The sequence below is a fragment of the Oryctolagus cuniculus genome, chromosome 9 (genome assembly GCF_051225735.1).
Source record: "Oryctolagus cuniculus isolate XC-2025 breed Fujian yellow rabbit chromosome 9, ASM5122573v1, whole genome shotgun sequence".
NCBI classification, from domain to species: Eukaryota; Metazoa; Chordata; class Mammalia; order Lagomorpha; family Leporidae; genus Oryctolagus; species Oryctolagus cuniculus.
Genome location: NC_142875.1, coordinates 98,601,266 through 98,615,381, shown reverse-complemented (window position 1 = coordinate 98,615,381; position 14,116 = coordinate 98,601,266). Strand labels below are relative to the sequence as shown.

Sequence of the window (14,116 nt, the reverse complement as noted above, 5' to 3'; positions counted from 1 at the left end):
CCCTGCACCCGGAGTAAGCTCCTGGCTCCCAGCCCCAGCCATTGTGGCCATCTGGGGAGTGAACCAGCAGATGGAAGATCTCTCTCTCTCTGTGTATCTCTGCATTTCAAATAAATAAAGAAATCTTTTTAAAAAATGTATGGGGGAGCATGTGGTTAGCTGCCACATGTGATGCTAGCATCCAATATTAGAGTGTGGATTCGAGTCCCAGCTGCTCTGCTTCCAATCCTGCTGCCTGCTAATGTCCTGGGAAAGCAGCAGAAGGTGGCCCAAGTGCTTGGGCCCCTGCGCCCACATGGAGTGTGGATGGAGGTCCAGGCTCATTGTGGCCATTTGAGAGTGAACCAGCAGATGGAAGATCTCTTCTCTCTTTGTCTCTCCTTCTCTCTCTGTAACTCTGGCTTTCAAATAAACAAAATAAATCTTTAGAGGTGCTCTCTGATCTGGCTTTGCGCTCATCAAATTTCCTCCTTATAGAGTACTTTGTAGAAAGATGCAATTATGGGTTGGCGTTGTGGTATAGCAGGTAAAAGCCACTGCTTGCAGTGCCGGTATCCTATATGGGAACTGGTTCACATCCCGACTGATCCACTTCCGATCCAGCTCTCTGCTATGGCCAGGGAAAGCAGTAGAAGATGGCCCAAGTCCCTGGGCCCCTGCACCCACGTGAAGAAGCTGCTAGCTTTGGATCAGCGTAGTTCAGGCCATTGCGGCCAACTGGGGAGTGAACCAGCGGATTGTGGTGGTATGAGATCATGCCAAGATGGCCGCTGGCAACAGAAACTGCCTAGCAACAGAGCCTGACTGGCAACAGGCTGTGATTAGATGGCTTTGGAAACTGCCTGGCAACAGGCTGTGATTGGTTAGGGCATAGACCGCCCCTTGACCAGATTGGCTGCTTTGGCTATATAAGCAGCTGTAGCAACTGAAATAAATGAGTCTGCAGGCTGCTTGCCTCAGGCCTGCTTTCATCGGGTTCCCTGGGTCTGTGTGGTGACTCCGCACCTCTTGCCCCCACCATGCTCTTCCTCTCAGGAACGAATCTACAGCAACAGCAGATGTACGACCTCTCTCCCTCTCTCTCTGCCTTTCCTTCTCTCTCTGTGTAACTCTGACTTTCAAATAAATAAATAAATCTTTAAAAAAAAAAAAAAGGAAAATGCAATTAAAAGATAAGTTTATTTGGGGAAAAAACTTTTGAAATCCATGCCTATTTCTTTCATAATATGCGTTTTTCCGTGATCTTTATGAAGGCCCCTTAAATGCGTGGATTTTTGCACCCAAATAAACTTGTCTTTTCTTTCCATTTCCACAAACTTTTTGAAGTGCTCTTGTATTTTGGTCCTTTGGGAGAGGGATGCTTTAGTCAACGCTCAGGTAACAGATTGCCACTGGTGGATGTTCGCGATCTTAGGATTTGAGTCGGCTACTGCAAGACGCCCGGGCCACCTCTGCTGGGCCTTTGAGAGCAAGTTCTAGCCTCAGGGACACTGAGCTGCCAGCCAAAGCCCGGGGAAAGGAAACCCGGAAACAAGAGACTGTCACTGTCTGTTGCAGATTCTGCCCTGGCTCACCTTCACAGCTGGGCTCCCAGACAACTCTGCGATGGTGCGGCGGCAGCAGCAGCAGCACGTTAGCCTCTCTGAAAAGGGCCATGAGAGCACTGACAGCTGGCAGGTGTTCAATCAAAGACCTACACTGGTAACCTGGGATGTTGCCACAGAAACTGTGTGTCCACAGGCAGCAGACAGGTAAGGAGATGGGAAGAGAGAGGCCACAGGGTGTGGAGGGACCCCGAGGCTGGGCGGAGAGCGAGTGGGCCCTGTTCAGCTGTGTGACTTTTTGATTTAACCTCCCGAGGCCTTATTCTCCTTTTGGGCAAATAACAAGACTGGTCAGCACATCCCTAAGGATCCATGAGGGCTAAAATAATGATTTTAGAAGCTACCTTTCCTATTAAAACTAACAACCAAAAGCAAATTAAGGCAGAGGCATTTGTCCTAGTGGTTAAGTCACTGGTTGAGATGACCATGTCCCCTATTGGGGTGTCTGGGTTCAAGTCCCACCTCCAACTCCTGACTCTGGCTTTCTGCTAATGTAGACCCTGAAAGGCAGCAGTGATGGCTCAAGGAACTGGGTCTCTGCCACCCACGTGGGAGACCTGGACTGAGCACCCAGCTGCTGTCTTTGACCTCAGCCGTAGCTGGCTGGGACAGCTGGGGAGTGAACCAGTGGATAAGAGTGCCACCTGTCTCTGTCAGAAACAAACAAAAAGGGGCCGGCGCTGTGGCACAGCAGGTAAAAGCCACCGCCTGCAGTGCTGGCATCTCATATGGGTGTTGGTTTGAGTCCTGGCTGTTCCACTTCTGATCCAGCTCTCTGCTATGGCCTGGGAAAGTGGTAGAAGATGGCCCAAGTCCTTGGGCCCCTGCACCTGCACGGGAGACCCAGAAGAAGCTCCTGGCTCCTGGCTTCGGATTGGCACAGCTCCAACGGTTGCAGCCATCTGGGGAGTGAATCATTGGCTGGAAGACCTCCTGCTTTCTCTCTCTCTCTCTGCCTCTCTGTAACTCTGCCTTTCAAGTAAATAAATAAAATATTTTTTTAAAAAAGGAAATCAACTCATTTATACTAAAAGGCCATACAAACTTACTAAAATATTAAATATTTCTTTAAAAAGTTAATCCTATTTAATCAGTATTTACATGTTCATTATTTTTGTTTTATTATATATTCATTTATATCCATATACCCTTGAGTGACGTAAACGTTGGGGAAATTATTCATAAACACTGAATGTTACATGGCTACAATCTTTCAAAATACTTGATTCAATAAGTATTATTAAAAGAATTCGATAAGTATTATTAAAATAACTCGATAAGTATTATTAAAAGAAAGAAATATAGATTCCCAGACGAAATAATCTTTGAGGGAGGCCACTCATTTTCAACATACTATCTCCAGGTGGGGTGGGGCATAATTACCTGATGATGTCACCTGGTACAGGTGTGCCAGTGTTGGGGCCCCCGCCTCTCTCAGGGTTTTAAAAGGAGGCGGCTTCACGGTGCAGATAACCTGTCATCACCTGCAGTACAATGCTGTTCCTGCACTCCTGCCCTGGAACAAGGGGGTGATTTGGAAATAAAACCATACGGGCCGCAGAGTTCAAGCTGTGGGATGGGCATGGGTAACAGACCACAGGCGGGCCGACACCACTCAGCCAAGAAAGGAACCCGTTCCACAGACCCCAAGCCTAAGAGACGAGTCGTAACCCGGGAAAACCAAGTTTACGCCCTTCACGGCCAAAGCACCGTGCTACGCTGGAGTCCCGGCACACGCAGCGTCTGGAGGCCTCCCTGCGCATGCTCGTCAACTCCCTGAGCCTGCGATTCTTTGCTGTCAAAGCCTCCGTAGATAAAAGCTTTCTTGATGCTTATGATTTCGACTCACGTTTACTTCCGACAAGAATTTTCTAAGGCAGAGTTTCCTTAGGACACCCATTTCAGAGAATATTAATAACGTCTCACAGAAAAAAGTAATTCAGGCCGGTGCCGTGGCTCACTAGGCTAATCCTCCGCCTTGCAGTGCCGGCACACCGGATTCTGTCCCGGTTGCCCCTCTTCCAGGCCAGCTCTCTGCTGTGGCCAGGGAGTGCAGTGGAGGATGGCCCAAGTGCTTGGGCCCTGCACCCCATGGGAGACCAGGAGAAGCACCTGGCTCCTGCCATCGGATCAGCGTGGTGTGCCGGCCGCTGCACGCTGGCCATTGGAGGATGAACCAACGGCAAAGGAAGACCTTTCTCTCTCTCTCTTACTGTCCACTCTGCCTGTCAAAAAAAATAAAAATAAATAAATAAAAATTAAAAAAAAAGAAAAAAGTAATTCAGGGGCAAATAAACGTGGGACATGCTGAGCTAAACCAAGTTACACAGACCGAAGAGCTTCTCGGACCCATCTCCAAGAAAGGGATGCAGGATGGAGCTGCTTTTTCATACTTTCTTAACAACGACTTCCGGAAACCTTACGGGACTGGTGGTCCAAGAAAGACAGGTTAGAGAGCTTATCTTTAAGACTGGGGCTTGGAAGCAGGTATCTGGCACAATGGTTAAATCGCTGTTTGGGACGCCTGCACGCACTTATCAGAGCTCCTGGACTCACAGCTCTGTGTTTTTTTTTTTTTTTTTTTTTGCTTTGTTTTGTGTGTGTGTGTGTGTGTGTACATTTATTTCAAAGGCAGAGTGACAGAGAGAGTGAAAGAGAGAGAGAGAGAAACAGAGAGAGAGAACCTTCTATCCACTAGCTCACTCACAAAATGCTTGCAACAGCCACATCTGAAGCCAGGAGCTTGGAAATCCAGCTGGGTCTCCTACATGAGTGGCAGGGATCCAACTACTTCGGTCATCACCTGCTACCACCCAGGACATCCATCAAGAGAAAACTGGACCAGAAGCAGAGTTAGGGGCCGGCACTGTGGTGCAGTGGGTTAACACCCTGGCCTGAAGTGCCAGCATCCCATATCAGTGCCAGTTCGAGACCTGGCTGCTCCACTTCCGATCCAATTCTCTGCTAATGCACCTGGGAAAGCAGTAGAAGATGGCCCAAGTCCTTGGGCCCCTGCACCTCCATGGGAGACCCGGAAGAAGCTCCTGGCTTCAGATCGGCACAGCTCTGGCTGTTGTGGCCAACTGGGGAGTGAACCATCTGATGGAAGACCTCTCTCTCTCTCTCTGCCTCTCCTCTCTCTAACTCTGACTTTCAAATAAATAAATAAATCTTTAAAAAAAGAAAAAAGCAGAGTTAAACCAAGATCCCAAGCACTATGAGAGTGGAATGCAGGTGGCTTAACCTGTTGCACAATGCCCACCCTTTGGCTCTACTGTCTCTCTGTCTCTGATTTTCTAGAAGAGGGAAAAATTGGGGATTGACGTGGTCAGGAAAGTCACTTTCTTCAGTCTTGTTTTTCCCACCTATGAAATAAGGAGAATCACACTATCTTCCAGGGCCATGAAGCTGGCATGAGACGACACGCAAAGCTTGGCGCGCAGTAGGTCTTCAGCTAATGTTAGTGCTCCTCTCTGGGAAGAAAGCCAAATGAGCTTAGAATCCAGGGGTGAAGGCTCTCAATAATGACAGCCATTCAAAGAAAGCTTCCGGAGCGCTCTGAAATTGCCTGTAAGGACTATTTTTCAGCTCTGTCAAAGAACAGGGTGGACAGAAGAGAGTCCCTCACCTCTGAGAGCCAGGGAACAGGCTTGTTCCACTTCAAGTAGCTCCTGTTGCTGCTTCCATCTCGGTCGACTTCTTGGTCCTAGAAGAAGAATGAATGAAGTTGGTGAGCAGCTCAGGGTGAGACCCTGAGGGCTAGACACCAGGCGGGGGCCCAGGCAAGTGCAGGCGTGGGGCACATGCTGAAGACAGTGCCTGAGAGCCCCGCATCCCCTAGCCAAGTGCCTGGGCTCCAGCCCCGGCTCGCCACCAGATTCCAGCTTCCTGCTAACCATGGCTGTTTCGGCCCTGCCCCACAGAAGCTTGCGAAGGGGCAGGCTTGCACTCGGTTACCTCCACCTCCATACAGTGCATGCTTTTGCTTTCCTGAATGTTCTCAACCTTGCCCTGACAAAAGTTCTAACTACATCAGGACCCCCTGTGTGCAGGTTCTTGACTCCTTCTTCCTCTCTATCACTCAAGGCCCTGCACAATGACTCACTTATCCCAACAGGTGGGAGCCCCTCAGAGACACCCCAAAACCCTCCCTGTCAGGCAGAACCATTTCTGTTCTAGGCTCAGTCTCAGACAGAACTGGACCCCAGTCTCCCTCATCAGCCTCACTAGGGACTGTTGGCCCAAGGAAGTGCGCTTCACCAATTGCAGTCCCAGCTATTTGCCAAGAGGGTCTGTCAGCCACATCTCTGACTCCCTGCAGCTGGCACCCTCTCTCAGGTAGGACAGGGGCCGGTGTTGTGGCACAGCAGGTTAAGCTGCCGCCTGTGACACAAGCATCCCCAGTGCGCACCGGTTCTAATCCCAGTTGCTCTGTTTAATGCAGCTCTCTGCACCTGGAAAGGCAGCAGAAGACGGCCCCCGGCTTAGGATGCTGCCACTCATATGGGAGACCCAGATGGAGCTCCTGGCTCCTGCAGCCACTCAGGGAGTGAACCAGTGGATGGAAGTTTCTCTCTGTCTCTCTCTCTCCACTCCACCCTGCTGTGTCTCTTCCTTTTTTTTTTTTTTTCCTTTAACTCTGCCTTTCAAATAAAAAATGAATCTAAAGTAGGACATGCAGTTTGAGATGGAGCAGCTCAGACAAGGACACTTTGAACCGTGTGACTAAGGCCCACGGAAGCCCCAGAGTGGCCCAGCTGGGAAATGCCGGGTGCCAGGCTAGGATTCCAGGGTGTGTGCCTCCCAGACAACAGGCTGGAGCGCGGGGGGCCCAGGGAAGAAGGCCGGCTCTGCCCCGCACCTTGAGGTTCAGCCTCTGGGGACGGTAGAACTGGAGATGTGGGTCCACAGCCGGGATATTCCTGCTGGCCAGTGCCTTGGCCAGTTCTCTCCAGCTGCCATACCCTATGGAAGAGAAAGAAGAGGAAATCAAGGTCAACAGCGCTTCAAAGACCTCATAAATCTGCACAATTTGCCAGGGGTGGGGGCGGAATCACGGAGGTAGCCATCTTCCCTTTGTCCACCTCCTCCTCACCCTCCTCACACAGTAGCTTCGAAGCGGGAGCAGGAAGCAATTACAGACTTGACCAGGGTCAAAGGTCAATAGGGTAAAGCAAGGAACTGAGCTTATAGCCAGCCACTGGGCCGGGTGAACAGGGATCACTGTCCTGGTGACCGCTGGTGCTGCCCCGGCTGCCCCAGAGCTGCTGGGGAGAAACAGTTGTGAAGTGGGTGTGCACTCTCTTCCCTCTAGCTCAGTCCCTGTCCAGGGAAACAGCAGGGGACTACTCGGGGCGGGGGAGGCCTTGCTCCGGCCTCGCCATCCGTCCCCAGGCTTCTGGATGGAAACAGAATCGGAGAAGACAGGAAAGGAGGGGCCTGGGACTTGGTGCTTGTCAAACAAGTTTATAAATAGCTGAAGATATAAGATGCAAGGCCCAGTGACTCCCATATTGATTTGGAGGCTGGGCATGACTGGGATGCCTGCCCTGGATCCAGCTGTTACACACATCTGGGAAGGCAAGGTGCTAAACCACGGCATGAGTGGGTGGGTGGGGGAGCAGGAAACGGCTGGAGTACACGCATGCATTCACAAACAAGCAAAGAGCTGGGGGGGGGGGGGCTGCACTGCTGTGAAGGGGTCACAGCCTGCAAGGCACCTGCTGGACTTGGAGCAAGTTGGGGCCAAACAACTGTTGGCCATGAACCGAGAACAGAAACCATCAGGAGCTAGGATCACCTGGGCCTCATTTCAGAGGAGGAAGATGACACTCGGACTAGATACGTGACTGATCAATTCACTCTCAGCAAATAGCCAAGGCTAAGACCCAGACCCAAGTGGACAGCTGCTACTGTCTCTCCAACAGCTTCATCAAGATGTCCTCATGACACTGTGGTGGGCCCTGCACACAAGGACTGAAACTGACTGTCACCAATCAGTGGGAGCCCATAGTTGGCAGTAAACACAGGGGTCACAGGAACCCCTGTGGGAGCAGCAACCGAGCCTTGCCCGGCCAGCCAGACCCGGAACGGAGAGCACAGTCCACAAGGAAGTCCACACTCCACCATGGAAGGAGGACGTCCATGCTGTGCAAGTGTTCTGGGAAGGGACTGCGGGAGGGGACGGGACGGGGCACACAGCCTGAAGTGCAGGGGCGGGGTGGTTCTGTCTGCATGCACCTCAGAGGCATGACCCCGTCTGAGCCCCTGAGACTCCCGTGGGACAGGCCAGGTCTGATCACCCCCACCTTATGCAAAGCTTAACGTCAGTGCTACTTGTGGTGGTGCCAGGACTGGGACAGAGCGCCCCCTTCTCGCCCACCAGCGTTCTCTCACCTGTCTCCCGTGGCAGGCTATGGCATGCACTTTGAGGAGTCCTGGGGCAGAGGCCTTGGCAGGCACCTGTGTCTGGGGTTTCTGCATGGATAGGAAGCCTCTGCCCATGTGAGGGTCACAGGGATTCCTGTGGTCAAGGTCTCTCCTGGCTCCATGGCGAGCCGGGCAGTGGCAGCCAGGAGCAGGTTCCCCGAGCCCAGTGCAAGGTGTGTTCCGAGGAAGCAGGATGCTGGGGTCCATAAGATGAGGTGAAAAGACAGAGAGCGGAGGGAGAAAACAAGGAAATGCTCCCAGGGAGTGGCTGTGCGGCATGGCGATTAGGCCACTGCTTGGGATACCTGCATCCCACATCCCAGTGCCTGCTTCCAGCCACGGTCCCTCTGCTTCCCATCCTGCTTCCTGCTGATGCACATCCTGCGAGCAGCAGGTGATGGCTCAAGTGCTTGGGTCCCTGCCCCACCACTTGGAGACCAGATGGAGTTCTGGACTCCTGGATTTTGGCCTGGAATAGCCCTGGGTGTTGTGGGCATTTGGGGAGTGAACTAGTGGCCAGGAGTGCACACTGTCTCTGTCTCTTTCTCTGTCTCTCTTACCCTGCCTTTCAAATAAAATGCAAATAAATAAAAATGGTTAAAGTGTCCCCAGACCTACATCCTCCACTTTTAGATGAGCTCAGGGGAACGCCATTTGTTTATCTGCTAATCCCCACTCAAACCCGGAGCCAAAGTAAAAGCCAACTCCGTTCTCTGCCCCAAGGAGCTGCTGGTTGGTGCTGGGAGGTTCCAGTGCCTGGGGGACGAGTGAGTCACAGGACAGGCCCAGCCCCCTTCTGCACATGAGTGATCGGGTCATCTCCTCCTAGAGGAGGCTGTGCAGGGGCACCCCGGAAACACTGCCTGCCTACCCACGGGAGCTGAGGTGCGTCTCAGAGGCACATTCCTTCTCCGAGGCCGGTTTCCAGTGCCAGCCCAATTCTGACTGTTGGAAGTCACAGCAAAGGCCCCCAGCTGTTACTGTGGGTCCCCAGTTCCCCTGTCCTGGCGTCTGCAGGGAAGTGACGTGACGCCCAGGCCAGATGCTGGGCTCCTTGCAGCCTCTTCTCAAGGAGGCCTCATGCTTTTTTTCTTTTTAACATGTAATTTATTTGAAAGGCAGAGTGACGGAGAGAGACACACACACACACAGATTTTCTATCTGCTGGTTCCCTCCCTAAGTGGGTGCAAAAGCCAGGGCTGGGCCAGGCCAAAGCCAGGAGCCTGGAATTCCGTCCAGGTCTCCCACGTAGGTGGCAATTTGTAAACCTTTTTTTTTTTTTTTATATAAGATTTATTTAATTGAAAGGCAGAGATACGGGGGGAGGGAAGGCTGAGAATCTTCCATTCAGTGGTTCACTCCCCAGGTGGTAGCAATGGCTAAGGCAGGGCCAAGTCAAAGTCAGGAGCTTCATCAAGGTCTCCCACGTAGGTGCAGAGGCCCAAGTACTTGGTCATTTCTGGTGCTTTCCCAGACGCATCAGCAGGGAGCTGGATTGAAAGTGCAACAGCCAGGCAAAAAGATCTCTGTGAGTGAGATCCCAGTGGAAAGAACAGGTCTTCAAAGAGGGAGGTGCCTTTCTCTGAAGGGAGGAGAGAACCTCCACTTTGACTAGGACCTTGTCTAAACAAGATAAGAGTCGGAGAACTCAAGGGGCTTCCATAGCCTTGGAAACTCATGACTGGTGCATAGGGAGATTACTGATGCCATAAACAGGAGTGTCAATTTGTAAAGTCAACAACAGGAGTCACTGTGCACTTACTCCTCATGTAGGATCTCTGTCCTTAATGTGCTGTACACTGAGGCTTAATGCTATAACGAGTACTCAAACAGTATATTTCACTTTGTGTTTCTATGGGGGTGCAAACTGTTGAAATCTTTACTTAATGTACACTAAACTGATCTTCTGTTAAAAAAAAAAAAAAAAAAGAAAAGAAACTATCAATTCCCAACTTGACTCTCACTGGGATTAAACATGACAATAGGTCTGATCTGATTTCATCATCATTTAAAAAAAAATCATCTATTATTTTTCACTTTATGTTTCTGTGTGGGAACAAACTGTTGAAATCCTTACTTAAGGTATACTAAGCTGATCTTCTGTATACTAAGATAATCGAAAATGAATCTTGATGTGAATGGAAGGGGAGAGGGAGTGGGAAAGGGGAGGGTGGTGGGTGGGAGGGACGGTATGGGGGGGAAAGCCATTGTAACCCATGAGATGTACTTTGGAAATTTATATTCATTAAATAAAAGATAAAAAAAAAAAAAAAAAAAGACAAGAGCAAACCAAAAAAAAAAAAAAAAAAAAAAAAAGAAAGTGCAACAGCCAGGAATTAAACTGGCACCCATTTGGGCTTAACCCACTACACCACGACACGGGTCTGGTGGGTGGCAATTTGAAAGACAGAGTGATAGGGAGAGAAAGGAAAATCTTCCATCTGCTGGTTCACTATGCAAGTGGCTATAACAGCCAGGTTTGGGTCAGGATCCTGGAATTCTATCTGGGTCTCCCATGTGGGTGGCAAGGATCCAAGTACTTGGGACATCACCTCCTACTTTCCCAGGCACATTAGCAGGGAACTGGATGGGAAATGGAACAACTGGGACTTGAACCAGTGCTCCAATATAAGATGCTGCCGTTTCAAGCACCACAATGCCAACCCCAGAGGCCCCATCCTTGCATCCTGTCCTGGGCCTGCTTGGTCCAGTTTTCAGCAAAAATCCTGCTAAGTCAGTTTAGCAAGACTCCCTCCACCCTTGACATGTGATCACCCTCCACATCTCATCCAGTTCCCCATCTCCTACCCCTGCCTTCAGCAAGAATCCTGTAAGGCCAGTTTAGCAAGGATCCCCCTACCCACCTAACCCCTCACCCTGCTGTGAATTCCCAGATGGCTTTGCCATATCCAGAACTGAGCTCAGTTGTGCAATGAAGTTTCCCTCCGCGATTGCAATAGTCCTGAATGGCATGTGCCGGCCCATTCCTCTCCAACAGGAAGTAGGAGGTGGCACTCTACCTGGCTGGCCAAGGACAGATCCTCGAAGGGGATGGGAGGGGGATGGCAGAGAGGGATCCTGCCCCTGAGCCACAGGTAACCTGGGTGGCTCTGAGATATCTGGAAACCTGGGAGAGCCATCAGTGGTGGAAGGAACTGGAACATCTCTCCGCAGAGCTCACAGATGTAGTAGACAGACAAGCAAGGGTTTGGTGTGGGAATTATCTACTTGTGTAGCTACCAATCACAAACTGCAGCTGCTTGAGCGAGTAACTTAACCTCTCTGGCCTTGGTTTCTTCATCTTGATGGTGGAGATCAAAACAACTGCCCCGCAGGACTGCCGTGAGGATTGGATTACCTGAGCCAGGTCTAGTGTGGTGTCTGACACAGGGTGAGTGCCTTCCTCCGCAGAGAGAGACACACAGAGGGAGAGAGGTCTTCCATCTACTGGTTCACGCCCCAAATGGCCCACAACTGCCAGAGTTGAGCTGATCTGAAGCCAGGAGCCAGGAGCTTCCTCCAGGTCTCCCATGCGGGTGCAGGGGCTCAAGCACTTGGGCTGTCTTCTACTAATTAGGCCTTAGCAGAGAGCTGGATTGGAAGTGGAGCAGCTGGGTCTCGAACTGGCACCCATATGGGATGCAAGCGTCATAGGTGGCAGTTTTACCAACTGTGCACAGCACTGGCCCCAAGAAAGAGGTCTTCCATTGGTTCACTCTCCAAATGGCCACAACTGCCAGAACTGAGCCAATTCGAAGCCAGGAGCCAGGAGCTTCTTCCAGGTCTCCCATGTGGGTGCAGGAGTCCAAGCATTTGGGGCATCCTCTACTGCTTTCACCAGCCATAGCAGAGAGCTACACTGGAAGTGGGGTAGCCGGGACTTGAACTGGCACCCAGATGGGATGCCGGCACTGCAGGTAGAGGTTTTACCCTCTACGCCCCAGCACTGGCCCATTAACTTAATACCTGGTTCTGACTCCTGACTTCAGCTTTCTGTTAATGGAAACTCCGGGAGGCAGCAGGTGATGGCTCAAGTAGTTGGGTCCCTGCTATCCGTGTGGGAGATAGCCACGGAGTTCTTGGCTCCTGGTTTCTGTCTTGGCCCAGTCATTATGGGCATTTGTGAAGTGAACCAGCGGATGGGATCTCTCTCTCTTTCTCTGTGCCCATCCATCTCTCAAACAAATAAATAAATTTAATTTCTTTTTAGTGACTAACCCTTCCTCTTTGTTCATGGGAACTGCTGCCCCAGCGTCACTAAGAGCACACATGGGCCTGGCACTGCGCTCCATATTTGCATACTTCCTCTATTCCTGTCTGCCTCCACACTACTACTGCTCAGCACCCCAGGGGAAACTGGACCTAAAGGTGTGTGGATTTGACTAGTGACACTTGTCACTTGCCCTCTGGTAAGCAAACTCCCGCTGCTCCTGGCCAGACCTCTCCTCCCACAGGGCCAGCTGCCAGGGCCTGTTTCTCCTGCAACAGGTGTCACATCTGCGCCAGGAGACAGACACTCAGCTCTCAGGTGACAGATAAAGCACCACCATGGGCCTCATATTCTGCTCTCACAAAGCTGGGCTATCACATTCACCATCAGCTGGAGCACTGCCAACACCCCTCCCCCGCACAGCGCAGGCTCTTTCAAGGCCTGAAGATCACCATCTCGGCTCGCTGGTGAAAATACAGTGCGTACATCCCTTTGTGCTTTTTCGCAACAACTCCCACATACATTATTTCATTTCCTCCTCTCAACCTCCCTGTTCCGTGCTGTCATCTCCACTCTATATTGAAGACGCAGAAACAGAAAGGTAAAGTTATCAGCCTCAGGTCACAGAATGAATAAGATAACCCACATCAAAGATTCCGAGCCTGGAACACGATACGCACTCAGTGCACCGAAGCTTCTTCTGTTTATGGTTCATCACGATGGTGCAGCTCTGGGTCTTGCTTCCATCTCTCTGGGACCCTGGCCTGATGCTCTTGTCTGTGTAGCATGTGGCTGAGAGAGGAAGGAAGCCCCTTACTGCTCAGGCCGGTGTTGGTGTCACAGATTGTGACTCCCAATTCCACCTCTAGGGACAAGACACTCCACAGTGCTTTCGACTGCACATGGGTGTAGACTAACTCTGCATGTAGGTAGAAAGTCCTAAAGCCCAGGAATAAAGACCCTGGACTTGGGCCTGTGACACTGGCATCCCTTATGTGTGCTGGTTAGAGTCCCAGTTGCTCCACTTCCTATTTAGCTTCCTGCTAATGCATCTGGGAAAGCAGCAGAAGAGGCCCAAGTGCTTGAATCCCTGCCATCTATGTGGTAGTACCTGGATGGAGTTTCAGGCTCCTGGTTTTAGCCTGGCCTAGGCCTAGCTGTTGTGGCTATTTGGGGAATGAACCAGCAGATGGAAGATCTCTGTCTCTTCTTCCCTCTGTAACTCTGCCTTTCAAATAATTCCATCTAAGAAAGAAAGAAAGAAAAAGGGAGCTTAAAAAAAAGATCCTGGACTAAGAAGCTGACCCCTACCCCATACCCGAGCCATGGCCCACTATCAGAAAATCCTCCCCAAATTGGCCTAACGAAGAATTTATTCAAACCTCTATCAATGTCCAAGAAGGCGTGTCACAAGGCACACGGCTGGATAGACAGCTTTTACTCCTAATTAACTGTAATAAAGGCGATACTGCCGGCGCTGTGGCTCAATAGGCTAATCTTCCGCTTTGCGGCGCTGGCACACCAGGTTCTAGTCCCGGTCGGGGCGCTGGATTCTGTCCCGGTTGCCCCTCTTCCAGGCCAGCTCTCTGCTATGGCCCGGGAGTGCAGTGGAGGATGGCCCATGTGCTTGGGCCCTGCACCCCATGGGAGACCAGGATAAGTATCTGGCTCCTGCCATCGGATCAGCGCAGTGTGCTGGCCGCAGCGCGCTGGCCGTGGCGGCCATTGGAGGGTGAACCAATGGCAAAAAGGAAGACCTTTCTCTCTGTCTCTCTCTCTCTCACTGTCCACTCTACCTGTCAAAAAAAATTTTTAAAAATAAAAATAAAGGCGATACTGATAGCAGCCAGAAACTCCACCCTGGTCTCTCACG

The 14,116-nt window shown here is 51.1% G+C and overlaps 1 protein-coding gene across 5 annotated transcripts in view; it reads right to left on the bottom strand.

The window, feature by feature from the left end:
* Positions 1-14,116, bottom strand: part of B4GALNT3 (beta-1,4-N-acetyl-galactosaminyltransferase 3) — a 116,712-nt gene that overhangs the window by 27,177 nt on the left and 75,419 nt on the right. For all 5 annotated transcript variants that reach the window (XR_016213438.1, XM_089304452.1, XM_051850758.3 and 2 more), the window contains exons 2-3: positions 6,466-6,569; positions 5,233-5,310 (exon numbers count right to left, since the gene is read on the bottom strand). Coding sequence is in view for 4 of the 5 variants with exons in the window: in XM_089304452.1 (XP_089160578.1) it covers positions 5,233-5,310; positions 6,466-6,569 (182 nt within the window). In the remaining variant the exon portion in view is untranslated. The remainder of the gene's footprint in view (positions 1-5,232; positions 5,311-6,465; positions 6,570-14,116) is intronic.